This window comes from Rhopilema esculentum, chromosome 2, assembly GCF_057945365.1.
Source record: "Rhopilema esculentum isolate cy_ngs chromosome 2, ASM5794536v1, whole genome shotgun sequence".
Taxonomy (NCBI): Eukaryota; Metazoa; Cnidaria; class Scyphozoa; order Rhizostomeae; family Rhizostomatidae; genus Rhopilema; species Rhopilema esculentum.
Window position 1 is genome coordinate 5,250,740 of NC_142816.1, and position 20,025 is coordinate 5,270,764.

Below are 20,025 nucleotides of genomic sequence, written 5' to 3' on the forward strand. Positions count from 1 at the left end.
CAGCCGTTTACACAACGATGCTTCACACATTCCCTTTAGAATAACCCTGATTTTTCATTGCATTATAGCGATAAATGCAATAAATAACAATGACTTCTTGAACACCAGCGTGCTGTTTCTTCGACAGTCTAAACGTTTGTGGCCAAATGTTGCCCAGCATTTGCTATTTAATGTAGAAATCGATTTTGAAGAGAGATTATCTAGATATATTGACAATAGAATGGCAACGTGATGACATCTTAATAATACTTTGTTAGAGTTTTTGCACTTTGAGCACACCGGAAATCTGAAAGAACACCAAGATCTGATTCAGATTGCCCTAGTTTAGGCTTTTCCCCATCGAGCTACTATAAGTTAGCATTGGTTCTGAAGTTTATGAACAACGTAAAAACAGCATTTTTCGGTAGCAAACTTCAAATCTTTAATTGGCCATATCTCAAGAAATCATTTCCCGATTAACTGATTTGCAAATCTAGAGATATCTTCACGTGCTCTTCCTGCTTATGTGGTCAAAAATAAAAAGTTATGAAACTGATTTTTATGACGTCATCACTTTGCTACTCATTTAAAAATGTACCTACCTTGATATTTATCACCAAACCCTAGCACTTTCTTCAACTTTTCCTTCGATTTTAAAGATTGGCTGGCTGCTTTTGTTGTCTCCATTATCATCGATGTCGTTGCAGTTGTGGGGGTCGATGGTGTGGTTGGCGTGGATGGCGTTGTTGGTGTCGTTGGCGTGGTTGGTGTCGTTGGCGTGGTTGGTGTCGTTGGCGTTGTTGGCGTAGTTGGCGTGGTTGGTGTCGTTGGCGTAGTTGGTGTCGTTGGCGTGGTTGGTGTCGTTGGCGTTCTTGGTGTCGCCAGAGTTGTGTCAGTTGTCTGTGACATAGGACCTGGTTGAATTCCTGGTAACTGGCTCACCGTAACTGAGCTTATGATCTGATGAGTGCCTGTATTATAGATGATGTTACTCTGTACGCTCCCATTCGGTAATGCCGGGCTTCCATTGGCCTTATTATTTTCTGACAATGAAGAAACGTCTGCCTTTGTCTTTTTGTTCTTCTTTTTTGTCGGGTTTGGAGGTTGTGGGCTACCATTGTAGTTGTCGAGAGTTTTGAATGCAAGTGCAGCCAGCTCTGGCGGTTCCTTGATATTTGGTGAAAGCGGATCTCCAACAGGGGTGCCAAATCCCCAGCCAGGCCAAAGAGGATGGTCTACACGATAAAGAACGATTCAGAATCAAATGACAATGCAGCAACCTTTTCACTGTACTTTTAACGGCGAGTGCAAGAGAGATCTTCTTCAAGACTATAATTTCGAACAGTTGGAGATTTAGGCCATGTATTTCAGAATCAAACCAGATAGGAAGACAACATACCTGCAACAACTGCTTTTGGGTTCATATTTGCAACATCTTGGCTTTTTAGCGCCGCAACAATGTGCCGTGCTTTTCTCTTTAAGACTATGAAATAAAATGAAATAAAATATAGCACTAAAGATCTAGCTCAACTTTATGTTAAGACATTAAAATTATTTCCATAGATTACTAGCCCATATCAAAGTTTCCTTTCTAAGTTGAAAAGCAAAGGCATAACCCTCAAATATTGCTGCCGCGCAGTTGATGACCATTGTGGAGGCCAGTGAAACAAAGTAAACATAACTGCTACACCCAAACCCTGCCTTGATTTCATTATCTTATGTAAACGGTTTTCAGAGCTCAGAGTATTAACCGGTGAAAGTTGATACTTATCTTGTCTCTGAGAAAACGTCGTGCAAGGAAGAAGAATCACAAACATAATGGTTATGATGAAGCCCCATATGCCAGGGCGGAATGTTATTTTGCTTATATTTTAACAATTAATTTGATTAAATCATTTTCGGGTTGGATTTATATACATCACATTGGATTGTTTCTCGTCATTTTGCGATGTTCCTATCTATAATGAACGTACATCATGGCAATTTCATATCAGATTCACATCTATCTGTGACTTTAGGAAGCTTTCCCAACTGCATTCCAGACAAAAGATCATACCCACAGCCCTTTTATTAAAAAATAACATTTGTCTATTAACAGATCTATTTCAAATATATTCAAAGAAAATCTCGTAGCTTGAGCAGTCAGAAATGCAACATCGTATAAGTGTGTACCGTTAACTCTAATAGAAGTTCAAAAATTCAAACTATGAAACAAATGGTTAGTTATAAAGTTAACGTGTGGTTAGTACAACATACCCTGTCCAAATTTGTTTTCGAATGGCCTGTCTGGTAGAATTAGAAGGTTAGTTTGGTTAGAGGCAATGAAGTGACGTAATGTTTCTTTGGAAGGTCGATAATATACTCGCTTTGAAAGCGCAATAATATTTCAAAAGCAATTCCTTATGTGCAAGTAATCTTTTGGTGGTACAGAATTTCAAAAGTTGATTTGAAAAATGTAGGAGTTTAATTAATCATATTCTAAAGCTTTTCGTCCTACACATTTCAGAATGTAAAAAATCAGAATTTTGCCTATCTAAAAATATTCTTAAGCTTTTCATCCTACACTCTTTAAAGTATAAAACTCCAGAATTTGGCCTATTCCGATCCATGAATGTGTATATTTCCTTGGTTAGAGTTTTTGATCAGTGTTCTCACGTTTTACACTCTGAAGAGTGTCAGACAAAAAGCTATGCTTAAAAATGTTTGCGGCAAGTCATTCTTATCGACATTATATAGAGCCTCAAGCGGTAGCCAGCAAAGCCCTTCGGTCCCTGGTTATTAAGCAACATAGAGATGTCGCTATGTTAAATACGGAGAACTTGAACTGCTTGTGCAGCATGCTACGATAAATCAAAAGGGAATGACAAATTAAGGTTAATGTTATGCTCGTTTAACATGCTAGCGATGCTATTTACAAATACTTAAATAGCTTGGTATTCAAATAAAGACGGAGTTTACCAAGGCATTTGACAGAGTTTAGCTTATCAATCTATGGTTTTTAGTTATAACAGAACTGAAAAGTTGTCTTACCAGCAGAGCCCTGCGTTGTAGTGTGTAGCAGACAGGCGAACATAAGTAAATGAAATATAGCCATCATGCATTGTGCATCCATTTGAGCGGTATGCCTGCAAAGTAAGCAATAGATGTGCTAGCAAGACTGGAGATGGGACGGAGCTTTTGCGTTTTCTGGCTTTGTCTTATCTTGAAAATACAAGAGCTTCTTTATATCGTCGTTTGTGGCTCTAAAAGGTCTATTTAAGAGTCTAGGAATGTTTTAAGGCATCTTGTCCCGATCTATCTCCCCCCCCCCACCTTCCTTGGCCTTTCCCTATCTTTGCCAACTAAAATTATACAAGGCTATTGTCCCATTTTCAAATCCTCATCACGGGATTAATCCTCAATTTCAAAAGTACAGCCAAGAGTATTGTATAGCAAGAATGGCTGGCTGACTGGACATAGTTTACTGGTTTTAGAAATCTCTGCCAAACTAAAAAAATGTTATTCCACTGCTCTACTTACGTCACGTCTTTAAACGGCTTTGATTCTAGACTACATAACATTGCAGAAAAAGTTTACTGCAACAAGAACAAAACAAAGTGTGGTAACATCATATAACATATCCATTAGTCAAGAAAATACTCTTTGCCAAAACTGTAATTGTTAATCTACAACTAACCCAATTTTCTTGTTAGTTTTCAGAAAGCGCCTTTCAAACTCTTAAAGCAAGAAATAAAAACTTGTGTGCAAAACCAGAATCGCTAATCAAGGACCTTTGCCTTATCTAGAAATTACTTTGAAAAGAAATAGTCTTTGTATCCCAAAACTACTTTGGAAGGCAAAGAACATTTGTTTATTAAATGGATCTTCTTTGAGCTACATTCCTTTGGAGGAGAGCAGTTAGTGTCAAAATCGATGACGTGGAGCAGCATTTGAAATTGCGTTTAAAACTTGTCCATAGTTTTTATTTACGCCTGTTAGACTATATGAATAAACCAAATTATGAAGAGACAATGTGATATGAAAGACTTGAAGCCGATTTTACATACCTGCGTTTAGCGGTTAGGGTCAACGGTCATTGAGCTGGTTACTTCTTCTAAGCTTCTTTAGTTGTTATTGGCTCTAAGATAATTCCGTTGGTTTGCAGCAAATTGAAACTTGAGTTTAGTCAGTCGATCATAACTTTGCATAAACGGAGGAAGAATAAAAGCAAAACGCGATGTGAAAAGCTCAGTCCATTGGCGAAGCAGAAAAACAGACAGCTTGCAGATTCTTAATTTCGTAAGTGGGACCTGCCTGCTCAGCTAGACGCAGATATGAGTAGCTACGCACAAAGCTTACGCGGTTCAGCGATTTTATGCCGCATTGCGAAATGGAGCATGCGCAGCCTACACATTGATTATATCACATTTGAAGTCAGCTATAACCATCAAATTCTTCCTTGAAGCATTAAGACTTAATCTTCCTTGAAGCCTTAATAGCATATTAAAACGCTTTTCCACAATATAAAACTGGACATTAAATCATATAGAAATACAGGGACTATCTGTTAAGAGCATGGACTTGAAACTTAGAGTTGAAGTTGTGCGGGGAAGAAAAGTCTACATTCATTGCTTTTGAGCGTGTCACAACCCCCACACCCCCACATTCTCCCTAGTTGTGGTAGGATTAATTGCTGCTTACGTGTATATAATTATCATAACCTAAGTATGCTCAGTGTGCTGCTATGTAAATATAAAAACTTTCTGATTATGATTGTAGAGGGAGATAAAAAGTTGAAGATGAAATAGCTGAGTTTTTTTAGTGTGAAACTGCTTAATTCAACTGCTCTACCACATAGTGACGTAGCCAGGACAGAGCTTGTAAGAGGGAGCTCTGCCCTGGCACTCCTTCGCGATGGGAAGTTAAGTCTACACACAGGCTAATAGAGTCGGCCCTGTCCAGCTTATCCCCTAATTCCATCACCATAGTAACAAGAGGTGTCTTTGTTCTCGACCACCTATCTTGAACGATAAAATATGGAGAACATAAATCCTTGTTTATATCCTAAATTAAGGATCTGGAACGCAAAAATTACTTCACTATTCCATAAAAAGCAACGTTAAAAATATTTCATACAACCGTTTAAGGCTTTCTTGAGTTTGGTAGAATCAAGATAAAATAAGGAATCTTTTGGTAGAATGTATCAACACTAGAAGCTAAATTCGAACTCTTGAAATTTTATTCCTTGCTATTTATTTAAACATTGACAACAACCTATCAATCACGAATTAATTTAGGATGTCAGTATGTTCAGAAAAAAAACTTGAAAATAGTAATACATGTTAAAGTTCTGTGTGTTGTGAATGGTTGTCAAATAAATCAATGTGAAATTATTTATATCTTAACGTCCAACATTATATCAAATAAGTTATATAAGTTACTAAACAGATCATATCTTAATATTTTTATGCCATATTTACTAAAAAATTAATTCCAAAGAACGCTGAACTACTTCTGCTTCTCCGTCTTATAATTTTAAACTGTACTGTACTATAATTTGTACATATTCTATTTTAAGCAAAAAATTGCCCAAACAAGATTGAAAATCTTATTCTTGAAACAAAAAGAGTTATTGAATGTAAAGTAGATCCATTTACAAAACAGAATTACTAAGGACCTACATTGCAGCATAAAGGAAGGTCTGATCAGAAGCTGAACAAACACTATTCCATCTAGATCTTTAAGCATGCATAATACTTTTTGTTCAGACAACAAATAAGGGGGAGGATTTCAATTGTCTAAAACCCTTGTTTCTAATCGCCTTTTGATAGTATGCAAAATGTAAGAGCCGAAAAGAGGACTTCCAATGGATGCAGGCTGGTGCATTCGCAAAGTACTGTGATGATAGATAAAGGTTCACCTTGAAAAACCTTGAACAACCCTAGATGTAACTTCAAACAAACAAGTACTTATCTGTTTATTGTTTAAATTTCTGTCGTTAGAAGCATTGAAAAATTTGGAAACATCTTATTGGACGCAGAAAAAAATTCCTTGGAAAGTTGCAGGTGGAGTGCCCATTATTGATCCCTATTTCCTAAGCAGAAAAGTTACTGAGTACAGTTACCACCTTAAAATTCTACTTATAAGAGAAAAAACATTATTTGCTCAAGTCATTTTTCCTGATTGGTCCCACAAGTGCCCGGAATCCCTTCAATCATTAATAAAGCATTCGTATCCAAATATGGAAATTTTGTGTCCAAATATGGAAATTTTGTGTCCAAATATGGAAATTTTGTGTCCAAATATGGAAATTAGTTTGAACTTTTCAAGCCATCAATTACAAAAGGCTGCATTTACCAAATTCGCCATTGTGTGTGGGATGAAAAAGAGAAGGAGAGTCTGGAGATTATTAGCAAGCAAAGGGCGCGGATCAAGGTAAGAATCAACAAAGTGAAGATTTCTCGCGTCTTATAAGGATTACCCTAGGTACCAGACTCACTATATATAAAATAAAATAGAGATTCTCTATTTTATTTTATATATAGAGAGTCTGGTACCCAGGGTATATAAGGATATGATACCTAAAAAGGCTGGGTAAAGAGGTTGCAGGTCAAGCGGAAGAACAATTGCAAAATAAAGAAAATTGCTAATATTTTCGAAGGCAAAGGGGTCAACCACCCCTGTAGGCCCCTAAGCGCCGGCGTCCTTTGCTTGGTATAAAGAAACAGGGTGTACTATTGCATTTAATTATCCTTAACCTTAATGTCTTTAAGAGATAGACTTTGTCTTATCGTATCCAGTTCAGGCAGCATAAGTGAAGCTTCATCCTTTTTCTTCAAATTGATCTTTGCCAACGTTTTGCGCCTTTTATGTTCTTTTGCTGTTTTGTGGCCTTGTGTGATCTCCCTACAGCAAATATAACAGTTACAGAGGAACATCATATTGGATAGGTAGAACAAAAGGTACATACTGCGAATAAATATATATCTGATAATTCCTTGTAGATGGATGTACTAATTCTAATATCATAGGGAAGGTAATTCATGAAAAGAAAGATACAGCCAAGATACAGCCAAGCATAACATATAGAGTTCACATAAAATACTATGCAGTATCGAAAAAATCGTCATTAATCGTCAAAATCGTCAAAATCGAAATTTCCAGAAAGGTTCATAAGATTCCTGTTCATTTGAGATTAGCCATTCAACAATTTTAAAACAAAAACACAAAATAAAATTTCAAAAATTTCACGTTTTTACAAAATCACCTGAAATAACAAAATCACCGCAATATAAACTGAAAGCAATCTACTTTTTATACTTACGCAGCACGCATACACCCGCATATTCACCCGCAGACTTACCACAGATTCACCCGCAAATTAGCTCTCGTAACATAAATATGAACGGTTACGTATGAAAATTAGGGGTGGACGTATCTAAGCAATTCTTTTACGGCCTAAAAATATCAGATATTTGCGCTTTATACAAAAATAGAAACTGATATAGAATATAAATGCTCAAAATATACCCATAATCAATTGAGTCACTGTTGTCTTTGTCAATCTCATTTATCAGTTTGTCCAATTGTTTCTGAAACGTAATGAAAAGCTAATTATTATCGCCAGATTAAAATAAACAAAACGAAAAGGTGACGCAACAGTACAAACAAGGAAAAATTGAGCAATTGGTTTTGGGGGAGAGAAAGAGACTAAAAATGTTTTAGTACTCTACAAGTCAACGGCAACTTGGCTCAGTACATGATCCTGAGTGCTTCTCTGGGGCCATTCAAATTAATTTAATTTTTTCAGAGAAGATTTCATTAAAAAGTTCTTTAATTACAGTTGAAATTTTCCATTACCAAATCCATTTGAATTCCCATCTCTTTCAAGCCATGTTTGAATTCCTCCCTAGTGATATCTCCACTGTGGTCTTTATCCAGCCTAAAAAACATATCCTTCAGGCGAAGCGAATTGTCCTGAAGGAATTCCATGAGAATGTCCATTCCGTTCTTTTGCTCCTGGAAACAAGAAAATTTTATCAAAAAAAGACGAAACACTGGAGTGAATGTCGTTAGATGTTTTTGATAGGTTTACCATACTGAAAGCTCTAAAATTGGTCGCTACTAGTCCCACACATTAAAAAAATTCTGAATTAGATCAAAGGCAACCAAATGTTAAGTGGCATAGATGTAGAAGCCAGGTGGTTCAAGGGGTAAGGGTCCCCATTTTCCAGAAACAGAGGTAAAGAACCTATTTGCAGCTCACATAGGTACATGCCCCTCCCAAACTTTTGAAATCCTTCCTACCTCTATGCTAAGGGACATAATGTTGAGGGCATTGTCAGTGATATAAAGCCATGACTCTTTAGGAAGATCACAGTGCGAAAATGTATGTAAAGTATAACTTACTAAGTTGACTCTATATAGAGAGCAATTTACCTCTTTTTAGAGCTCATACTCTATCAGAGGATATCCTGCAAGTGTGGGTCAAGCACGTCAGGGGTTTCGACAATTTCTATTCTATGGGGTGTTTGGGATGTGTCATATCTCATCCCTTTATAGGAAAAGGTAAGCTTACCTTGAAAGTAAAACACTCGAAAAAACAATGAAACTTTCTTTAAATGTCAAGAAAGGGAGTGGGGGCGCTGGTTGGCCTAGGCCAGGGTCCTCCGAACTTCTTATATTCCTGAATTTTATACAAAACGGTTAAGCAGAACAAAGTCTTACTTCATTTGTTGATGTGCGGGTCTTTTTGTCAGTCACAATCACTATCCCTCTTTCCTTCTCTAATTTTTGGATTGTTGGAAGGAACTCAAGTGGAACAGATATGTCCTTGAAAAAATTAGAATGTTTAAGGGAATTCACAAAAGATGATTGCAGTACACAATAACAAAATGGAATGGAAATTACCGAGGTGTTGAAGGTTTGAGGTTCAACTGGCAGTCATCCTGTTTGGTATTCCGGGTTCAGGTGCATGTTACAATTGTGTTTCAAGACTTTAGAATTATATTATTCTAATAACGAACATCCATAACATTTGTAATTGTGTTATCGCTTAATACTTTCAATTATATAAGACCCTGGTTAAGACTTCCCAGGATAATGCTCTTCTTAATACGAACTACCATAATATTTGTAAGTGTATCGTCGTCAAATACTTTCAAGTGTATATGATCCTGGTTAAGACTTCTTTCCAATGACGATATTCTTCTTAATACAAACTACCACAGTATTTGTTAGTGTATTATCATTGAAAATTTTCAAGTGTATATGATCCTGGTTAAAACTCCTTTCCCGTGACGACTTTCTTCTTGATACAAACAACCATAATATTTAAAAGGATGCTATCGCCAAAAACTTTCAAGAATATCATCCTGGCTAGACTTTTTCCCATCACCTGTTCAAAAGTTTTTGAAAATCTAGGGATTTGATTGCCTTTAAACCTTGGCAAATCATCCATGGTTCTTATACTGATACTATTCTGGTAGCAACTCGATTGTATATAATATGTATTGGAACAGCCTAACGCTGGATGGAACGAATCTACCACAATTCATTGCAAGTTTCACAAATTCGACGTTATAAAGGGTGATATTTAGTGCTGAATATATCATTATTGTCATCTCCTTGTTATATGTACTTGCTTCAATCTGTCAGGGGCAAAATCTTAAAGTTCTACTTGTTTTCCAACTATAAATTGGTCGTGTTACTTAAGACTTCTTTGCTCCATATACAAACCTCTAGGCCAAGATGAATAATGTTTAGGTTTAGGCCAACAGCTTCAAAGATCTCCCTTACACCAGCCTCGCCAATTGGATTTTGACCAACCTGAAACAATTATGAAAGATTATCTAAATAAAGAAATAAACAGAGAACATAGAATAACAAGTCACAGTTATGTAATAAGTGGATTATTACGTTTGAAATGCCTACAAAAATTGGAAAACTTTTGATAAACATCTGATTTTGTGTATTTCTGTCAAGCTCAGGTTAGCAGTAAATTTTATTGATTATATTTACAAGATTGAAAAAATACTACAGAAAATAAGCTTATACTACTAAAAATATAAATGAATGTATTCGCTTTGGTGCTTAGAAGAGGATGGTTCAAATTCGCAGCTATAAAAAAATCTACTTTCGAATATTTTACTTTTGAAAATTCGAATAACTTAAAATAAAACCGAAAAATACTTTTAAATATGGAAATTCAGCTAAATATATTAATAATTATGTGAAATATGGCCATGTAAGATTTGAAGTTTGCTAACGGATTACAGTTAAATTGTCTTGATTAATAAAGTCTTGAAGTATTTGCACATTCAGAGGGAATTCATAATGCCATGCAGACGTGCAACCAGAGATGGAAGCTAAACGTGTGTTTCATATGGCACTGTTAATAATTTTCGTCGAAAGTTTGGTGTTTTACAGAGAGAGGAAGGCGTATTCCAGTTGATAACTATGTATAATTTTACCTTGATTTCAATCAGACTTTGGTGAGAAGCAACAGCTGGCATAAGCTTCAATATTGCAGCTTCATTCAAATGGTTGTTTCTACAATTTGAAAGGTATGGTGAAGAAAGTGACTAATGAAAGCATATGATTGTCAAATACGGAACAGAACGATTTGTGTTTAAGCACTGAGTTCTTTATAGCAAAATAAAGAATATTTTGTCTACCTTAGGTCGAGATGCTTCAAGCTTTCATTCTTCTTAAGATAAGTACTAAGTGCCATTGCACCGGTGTAGCCAAAGCTGTTCCAAGATATGTTCAGCGATGTCAAAGTCTCGTTTACCTGCAAAATTTAAGAAAAGGTTTGTGATTTCAGAGAAGAATAGAAAGAAGACTTGTTTGTCCTAATTAAAGGCGTGGCTTTATCAGTTTAAAGTCAAGTCTTTTCTACTTAAGAGCAGAACTGACTAAGTTTTATTCAAGTGAATATTCTTCTAAGAAGAAGCTACTTCTCAGGAGCATTTTCTGTGTACTGTTTACTTTGATAACACACCCACCGATAATGCATGAGCAATCGACACAGCCCCTTTCCCGCTAATTGCGTTCCATTTCAAGTTCAGCATTGCAAGACCATAATTCATGCCCTGTGAAAGCAAAAGTTTTCAGCATTATGACGTCATAACCACAGGGTTAACAAAAGAAATCACCTTGCCTACAAAGGCAGGGTAACAAGAGATCTTTTTTTCCCAACAAATTTCACAAACAGAGTACCAAAGTACATTAGCTTTTGTACCAGAGCAACACTAAGGTGTTGTGGAGTAGGAATGCTGCAATAAAGAGGAAAAACGTCTTCGCTCGTCTCTCTTTACTTCCCGACATGTCAACAGAACACCATTTCCCCACACCCAAAGCGATGGTCTAGTGCCTTGGGCATTAGCACGGTAAGTTCGATCTATTCTACTCCCCAAGTCTAGAATAAGGACAATACCGTACAAAGCATCAACAGGCAATACTCACTGTGGTATGAGATAATGCTTGGTCCGAGCATACGTTTGTAAACACCCGGAAAGTCTCCCTTTTTTATACTTTTAATCCACGTAGACTTAAACGTAAAATATTGTGTTAAAAATTGATGGTTTTAAATCGTCAGGAGAGCAGTGAAAGTACGGTCATTGGTTGAAGGATAATCCAGATGTATAAAAATATTTCGATAAAATGGTGGAGTAGACATGCGCACTAATATTATTCATCAATGCAAAAATCGAGGAAACGCTTTAAAGCATGTACCGTATTTCCCCCAATGAACGCCGTCTCTGATAAACACCTTCAATATATAACAAGAGAGTACGTACCAAACCAGCACCTAGATAAAGGCCACCCATTTCTCCCAACTGATTGTAACTAAGATCCAGTACATGCAATTTCTCATTTTCCGTCAGCGCTCCAGCAAATGCCACGGCCACTTTGTCTGTAAACTGATTTCCTGCAAAAGAGATCGTCAATTATGACTTTCGTGATGAACAATTATAGTGATTGTGTTGCAATGATTAGGTGATAGTGTTTTAATGTACGATCATAGTGATTGTGTTGCTATGATGAGGTTACAGTATTGCAATGCACGATTATAGTGATTGTGTTGCAATGATTAGGTTACAGTATTGCAGTGCACGATCATAGTGATTGTGTTGCAATGATTAGGTGATAGTGTTTTAATGTACGATCATAGTGATTGTGTTGCAATGATGAGGTTACAGTATTGCAATGCACGATCATAGTGATTGTGTTGCAATGATTAGGTGATAGTGTTTTAATGTACGATCATAGTGATTGTGTTGCAATGATGAGGTTACAGTATTGCAATGCACGATTATAGTGATTGTGTTGCAATGATTAGGTTACAGTATTGCAGTGCACGATCATAGTGATTATGTTGCAATGATTGGGTGTTTGTGTTGCTATGGACAATTATAATGACTTATGTCGGACGGTGAACGATGTTGACGAGAAGTGATGATGATGTTGATGGTGATAATGTTGATGATGATGATGATGATGATGATGATGATGATGAAGATTAATAATTGATATCATAACAGACCTCGTAAAATGAGACGTCTAATCGATTTGTTGACCTGCAGTGCATTAGCAATAATGATACCGCCCGATATTCCAATAGCATTCTCTGAAAGGTCCTAAAATATAAACAGATTCATTTACATGGACACGTTCAAATAAAAATTTAATCTGAAAGCTTAAAGAGATGCATATGCATTGTAAACATTAGCGGACAGTAACATGAAAGGGGGTACTTATATTGCCTTCAAATGATAATAAAAGATTTACTTCAAACAAAAATTGTTTATTCTTATTTGAAGTCTGAAGGCATTCATCTCGCATTGAGATCTTGTAGAAACTTTGGTCCTACTACAAATTTATTTGCAGGCGTATTTTCAAAGAAAGATAAAATAACACATGGAAAAGATTTCTGTTGTTATGTTTATTTTGAGTTGTATGAAAATGAACGGGTGAATCAGCATATCGTGAATTGTTTTTGCATTTTGGAAACACTGTCTCCGCAAAGGGATGTAAAAGCAAAGAGCAATGCAACGAGCTACTGGGACATTCCTACTGTTACATTTTGCTACCATGAGATCAAGAAGGAAGAAGATGGTGGTTACGGGATACTTTTTTTAGAGACAAGTGTAAAACCTAGCTAGAGGTATTCCATGCTCTACAAAGTCTACAATAAAATTTTACTAGAATTTAGTTTATCTTGCAACAAAATGTTGAAATGACATACCAAATCAGTGATGTAAGAATTCTCAAACAGCATAAAACCAAAGGACATTCCTCCCTTTGAACGCAAATCGTTGTCAGACAAATCTAGCCTTTCTACATATGCGTTTACCTGTGGTGTAATATGGAAGATTGAGAGTCGACTTCACATGGGCTTATGGCTATAGTTTCTTAGGAAGGGGGAATGGGGGAATGGGGGAATGGGGGAATGGGGGAATGGGGGAATGGGGGAGGGACGTGGCTACGATTCCGATAAAAAGAATTGTACAAGTAGAGCATAGGCCATTGCGGTTTTAGCGAAGGCAGGGTTTACCAAGTTTTGCATTACAAGATTTGTCTATCAACAAAAACTTCAAAGTAACAGGAATGTAAATTGTGATTATCCAACAAACCCGAGAGAATGCAGCCAGAGGGGATGTTGCCCCCAAACCCCTGTCCCTTCAAAAACCACGGATAATGATAAAATGTGATACAAGATATTGAAATTATTTATCGAAATACATTGATAATAGGAATAGCTAAGGCCCACTTCCACAAAGATTCCCACACAGATACGTATTGCAAAGAGATTACACAAATGTTGTTTCTTGATGATGTTAAATTGCATACCACAAGTCCTTTTGCAAAAGCTTTTCCGCCTTCTGGTCCAAGGCCATGGTGAGGCATCAATATTTCAGACTCTGTGAATCTTGACAATAAAAATGACGCTGGGATAAGCCCTAAAAGAAAATAACTTGGACTGTTAAGTTAGACAAGCTGAGATAGGTGCCGCCCAACTTAGAGAAACAGGGCTTAACAATAAAACCTTTCTCAGAGTAAAGCAAATATAGCTTATCAAAATTTGCTAACAGAAGCCAAAAAATAATGATGAAATTCAAATATAGCAAGGGACCATTTCAGTGCTGCACGCTAATTTAGAGATTATATTGTTATGGAAAAGATTTAATAGGTAAAATTTATCTTTTTACACGCCAATTGATAGGAAAAAGAGAACTGCATACAACGCGCGTTTACACGGGAACTACTCTCCTCCGCAGAGGCTATTTGGGAGGGAGATTGGGAGTGAAAAAGGATAGGATAAAAGAAACTGCGGAAGAAAGGAAAAAGTGGAGGAACTGCGAGGGGGAAGGAGGAAAAAATAGCTATTTTTCCTTTCTTCTTCTCCTCCGCCCCCTCCAATTCTCCGCAGCTTCACCATTTCTCTCTCCCGCAACTTCACCATTTTTCCCTCCCCAATAGCCTCTGTGGAGGAGGGTACTCGGGAATGGCCGTTCTGCAATCTATTATCACCGCTATTGCTCAGAAGAAAGATTAACGGAACCTGTTCAAACAACATTATCGACATCCCAGGATTTGAATTCTTCGATCAAAGGAAAAAGAAACATTTCAGTCTTTAGTAAACGATCTATGGCCGCTAGCATAAAAGAGAAGAGCAAAATTTCAAACTTTGAACCTCACCCTCTTTCTTGCACATATACTCGTAGATTTCTTTACCAGTTTGGTGACAAATGAATTTTCGACCTAAAATAAATTATCCTTATCTAAAATGATATGAAAAACACATTTTAACACTGAAAGACGCATGATATATTGCCCTCTTGCCCTTTTCAAAGTCTTTTAGCTACTCAGAAGGAATCTTGTTCCTTTGCATCAGGAAACCATGAACGCCTCTCCTCCTAAGTCCAGGCATTGAAACATATGTGCAAACCCATGTACAAAAGCCAGCCATCCAAAAAAGACATCATTCACAGTTTTTCAATTATATTCTCAGTCACATGCTAAAATGTCTTCCAATTATAAAGGACTCTAGTATTATTAAAGCAATCAGTGATTTAATCATGACTATCAAAGGGATACCGTAAAAAGCGAAGTCTACCCTTAGAGCTACACTAATAATATTGTTGTCGTTGCTGTTTCTTGTTTTTAGTGACTCATTGTTGCTGCTGTTGCTCTGTTTGTTGATGTTGTTGCTTTTTGTCGTTGTTGTAGACTTACTCCACGAGCCTCTGTTTCGCCACAGCCTCACTTTATTGACACTACAACAGACATAACTCTATCGTTGTTGCCGCTGTTATTGTATCTTTTGTTGCTGCTGTTTAGATGTTGTGGTATTTTGCTATTGTTGCTGTTGTGATCGTGAGTTCTTAAGTCTTAATTTTTCGACATATTACCGATTATATTCACAAAGTAACAAGTGAATAAATGTAACAGTGGATGAAACAAGAAGTCACTGACTAAGCAATACCGAGCTGTGGTGTTGAGATATCAAAAATGGAAGCCAGCTATCCTACAACATTTAGAGCAATCGACAGATACTAAAGTGGCTAAAGCCATTTGTCAATCAATATCAGCCAATCAACAAACGTGTGCGTGTTATCACATTCACTGATTGGCCAATTGTTGATTGATTGATGGACTTCATCAAATCACGAATCTGTCGATTGTCTTCAAAAATATCAGTGATTCATAAATACCAGAAAACTCTTCTTCCAGGTCAGTATCATACAAGCTGTCACTGTCAGAGCTGGTTTCATCCAAATTTTCTTCATCCCTCTCCTCTTCTGAAGCTTTTGGACATTCTTCGAGATCTGTGATTGACAGTGAACGAGTTCCTTTCATAATTTCACCTAACAAACGATTGATCTTTCATTAGTTCAGTGATCAATGAGATGAATGAAAAGCATGAAATTCTTACTTAGGCAAATGTTATCTCGTTTGTTCCAGAGTTGAATATTTAAATGGCTTTGAAAGAATGAAAAGATGATCTTGGACTCTGATAAATCACTGCTAAGCATTCAACCTGGCAGCAAATTGATGAAAAGTCTTCATACAGAATGAATAATTCTGATAGTTGATTTATGATTGATGATTATGGGGCGAAGATGTTGATCACGAGGTAGGAAGCATTTAAATAGTAGGAGGTACATGTAAGCAAAAATAGGTACCTCTGTGAGCTACAAATAGGTACTTTACCTCTGTTTCTGAAAGTAGGGGTGGAGCACACACGCCCCCGTGCCCTAGGGTTCCTGCGTCTTTGTTGAAGACGATGATTATGATGGTTCATGAACATGATCAATGATTGATTGATGATGAGTGATGACGATTGATGATGATTGATGATGATTCATGATATGGTGATTACAGCGGTGATATGGTGATTACAACGGTGATGACGAAGATGAAGATGACGAAGGTGTTGGTTGACTATGATTAAAATTTTGGCTGAAAATAAGGATGATAAATTGTAAATATCTGTAAAGTGGCTGAAAGCTGTAAGAATCAGAAGCTAAGATAAAACTTAATTTACCTGTAAAGCGAACCCTGAGCAAGGCCTCGTTCAACTCCTCCTCCTCTGACTGAAAATTGCACTCATCATCACTGACATCCACAAAATCTTTCAAATGCTCTTTCATCCGTATAACCTGTTCTTCGTCTTCTTCTTCTTCCTTTATTGATGGTGAAAACATTCTTCCATGCATCGCACGCTGCCTTGGACTAAAACCACTGCTTCTGTTTTTGTGCTCGCTCGCGGTTTCCTGTTTGCTATCATCAGACACCCAATCAATTTTACCTGAAATATGGGTCCCTGCCCGACCCCTACCCCCATTATTAGTTTTACTGCTTCTTTTAGGGCTGTCACCCATATTTAAGGCTCCCGGATTAAAAGTATTAGATTGAAAATCATTCGCCGTGTGACTGAATTGAGTTTGGTCATACTTGGCTTTATCTACGCGAACTGTACTTAAACGATTAGACTCTGATTTTGGAAGAGTTTTCTTTCCGTTTGACGATAGTGCAGTATTAATACTGACAAGTCTGTAGGAGGCATCTTTGTATCTGCTACTCGTTCTTACTGAATTTGTTCTTCCTTGCGATTTCATCTATTCAAAAAAAAGATAAAAATTGGCGTTTGAAAAACTTCAAGCAACTTTCTCCACGTGAAATTTTCTCCCTTCACGAGATAACTTTCTTCAATTAAAGTATTTTTGTTAGGCAATTGTAATTTTCATTCGTTGTGTTAACTCGTGAAGGAGACAGCAATGGTACCCGTCAAATTATTGTCTAAACTACGGTGTCAATCTACTCAAATATTAAAGGGATATTATTCTTCACAATATAGATGTGTCTTTCCTGTTTCCCTAGTAAACCAGCTGTATTCAACGTGTGAATATTGGAAAGCCTGCTGTTGTAGAAGCATCTGGCGTATATCTGGCAAAATAGGATGTTATTGTGTCTTTTTAAAGGCCTAGCCAAACGAATCAAACATCCATAGAACATATAACATTGTTGGACGACGTTTCATGACACGGCCAAACGAATCAAACAAATGTTAAAACATCCGTGGTGATCAAGCGCTGCCGCATAGCTTCCTACGGTTACGGCGTTATAGTGGGCCAATGAATAAAACATATTTTATCCAATAATGTTGGATGATGTTTCATGCCGATGTTTTATTCGTTTGGCCAGGGCTTAAGACGATCACTCGTATAAGCGCCCTTAATAATAAATGTAAGCTGGTCATGTGTTTAGGATATTGGAAGATTAGCATTTCATAATTTGAATGAACATCTCAATACAAAATGACTGTGAAAAGGGGAATGTTTGGGATAGATGAATACAACATCTTCAAAATGTGCGGAGGGACTCTGATTGACTTAACATGTTCGCAATTTCGAAAAGTCCTAAATTTAAACTATAAAAGAAGAATGAATAACGAGAATGTTATTCAGTCAAATTGTTTCTGCAAGATCGAGACTGACATTGTCTGCTTTTGCTATGTAAAGCAAGCATAAAAAATCCGTCTCTTTCAAAAAGTCAGAAGCGATCAACGCATTATATTTCCTGTGGATCTTCAAAATGACAACGGAGGAACTATCAAAGATTCGACAGAATGCTACCAAACCTAAAGATTCTAGGAAAAAACAAAAATACTACTAATGACCGTTCTCGCATGTGAAACATGCTTATAAAACAGTTTTGATTGAATTGGCTGAAGGGAATAAGAACAAGAACATGCTTAATGAGCTCTTAAATGAGAAGAAAAAAGTCTTACATCTTAAGTTCTTGGAACTGATTAGCAAAATATCACAAATAAGGTTACCTTGATTTTCTTCTCCTAAAAAACCACGAGACGTTACGCAGTGAAAACCAACGGCGAATTCCTCTCCCTGCAACAGCTTACAAAAAACTCGTCCGGTTTTATTCCCCGATTTCAACACGATCAACGCTACACACCAAACATCATTTAGTTTTGGAAATATTTGCTGGTCCGTTGCTGAAAAATGCATTATCGATACGTTAGAAGTCTTCCTTTCAATGCGTCAAGATTCTATCTAAAGAATCCTTGCCTTGTGTACTTTGCGACTTTTTTAAATAAATTTTGTAATCTTGTATGAAATTTTAGATGAGTACCAGAATGTTTTCAATAACGTTTTAGAATATTTAATTAATTCTTCTCATATGTGTTCAGTTTGAATTCAAGCAAAGATTTCTTCGACAAAATGTATATAAAGGTTTTCAACAGAGTTTAATTGACTTGTTTTTTAGTATACAGCTTTAGCCAATTTTGTCAAACACATTTGTGATGCCGCGTTGCTTTAAAATAAAACTCTAGATCTTATACTTAGAATTGGCATTCAAATCTTTAAGTTTCTTTAGTGACTAACAATAAAATGAATGACTCTGGGACTGCACAAAATTTTGGACAAGATTAATGTATATTCGACAAGATTTCCTTTGCTGATCCTGCATTTCTTAACTTCTTCTTTTCCAATTCATTACAAAAATGAGTTTCAGTTAGGAGAAGAATTAATGACTCATAAAGAAGATAAGAAAACTGTCTAAGAATTGACGAAGAAAGTGAATCTTAACTTACTTTTGTCGTGGTGTTCCTTCATGAAACCTCCGAAAATTCGAACTTGAATGTCTGAAGATTAGAATTCAGCTTTCTACTAATCAACAGATGCTAATTTTACGCTAGTGGCTGCCTAGACTTACTCCATGAGCCTCTGTTTCGCTACTGCCTCACTTGACGGACGCTACAACAGAGCGTCATTTAAGTGAGACAGTATTCTGTTGTAGCGTCAGGTAAGTGAGGCAGTAGCGAAACAGAGGCTCATGGAGTAAGTCTAGCTTGCTTGTAACATAATAAACACTGTTGCGTATTTCAAACAATTAATTTGAATTTCCGTTTGTATTTGGTGATAGTGGGGACATCCTCTGGTCCAGCAATGTTTTCTTTGTATGAAGCCCATGCACAGTAATCAGACTAAATGACAATAAACAATAATTGATGGACAACACGGCCTTAGGCAGACTCCTTTTTGCATTTTCCCGCAAATATTTAGTTAAGCAACAGTTTTAAAAACTTGCTTAATGCAAAAATATCTTACGAAAAATTTCCGCAAAAATATAATTCTCAAATTCATTTCGGTAGATACCCCTAAAGCTATTGGACATCCGCTCCTTTCACTGGTTTTAGAAAAACCACTCCTAACACATTTTAGGGCACACTACGTCGATAATGGGTCTGCGGGCCAATTGGGTTTGCAGCGCAGGCTACGTCGATAACTTAGGGCCCCCAAACCGAAAAGGGTCCCGATATTGTTGTTGTACCAATGTTTTCAAGACTCCACTCAAGTTCACCTCATTTTAGTTCTTCAACTGGAGCTTCTTTAACTCAACTCCATTACATAAATAACATTGGCATTTAAACTTTTATAAATTTGAATAAGACGACGCTGCATTAATAGATGCACATATATCTATTAAACCCTTTCAAATAAGTTGTCTTCATCTCCGACGGCCTCCCTAATTTCAACA

The 20,025-nt window shown here is 36.7% G+C and overlaps 1 protein-coding gene across 2 annotated transcripts; it reads right to left on the reverse strand.

The window, feature by feature from the left end:
* Positions 1-1,378: 1,378 nt before the first annotated feature.
* LOC135695598 (uncharacterized) lies at positions 1,379-19,945 on the reverse strand. 2 transcript variants are annotated; one of them, XM_065214730.2, is made up of 20 exons: positions 19,079-19,945; positions 18,305-18,478; positions 16,511-17,084; positions 15,678-15,830; positions 14,662-14,724; positions 13,813-13,922; positions 13,208-13,315; positions 12,506-12,599; positions 11,760-11,890; positions 10,965-11,051; positions 10,635-10,750; positions 10,431-10,509; positions 9,697-9,786; positions 8,686-8,790; positions 7,819-7,977; positions 7,489-7,550; positions 4,026-6,864; positions 3,010-3,104; positions 2,236-2,265; positions 1,379-1,462 (listed from the first exon to the last, which is right to left on the reverse strand). In XM_065214730.2, the coding sequence occupies exons 3-17, from the start codon at positions 17,082-17,084 to the stop codon at positions 6,702-6,704; spliced, it is 2,094 nt and encodes a 697-aa protein (XP_065070802.2). In that variant the 5' UTR covers positions 18,305-18,478; positions 19,079-19,945; the 3' UTR covers positions 1,379-1,462; positions 2,236-2,265; positions 3,010-3,104; positions 4,026-6,701. The 2 variants fall into 2 exon arrangements, with proteins under 2 accessions (XP_065070802.2, XP_065070804.2); XM_065214732.2 differs by lacking the exon at positions 2,236-2,265 and having other exon boundaries at positions 18,305-19,945.
* Between the last annotated feature and the right edge of the window lie 80 nt (positions 19,946-20,025).

Bases quoted from the DNA above. Each gene is read 5' to 3' on its own strand.
- LOC135695598 (XM_065214730.2), bottom strand. From the start codon at position 17,084: ATGAAATCGCAAGGAAGAACAAATTCAGTAAGAACGAGTAGCAGATAC. The intron at 14,725-15,677 runs GTATTTATGAAT...AATTTATTTTAG, and splicing joins CCTGGAAGAAGAGTTTTCTG to GTCGAAAATTCATTTGTCAC. The intron at 13,316-13,812 runs GTATGCAATTTA...ATTACACCACAG, and splicing joins CTTTTGCAAAAGGACTTGTG to GTAAACGCATATGTAGAAAG.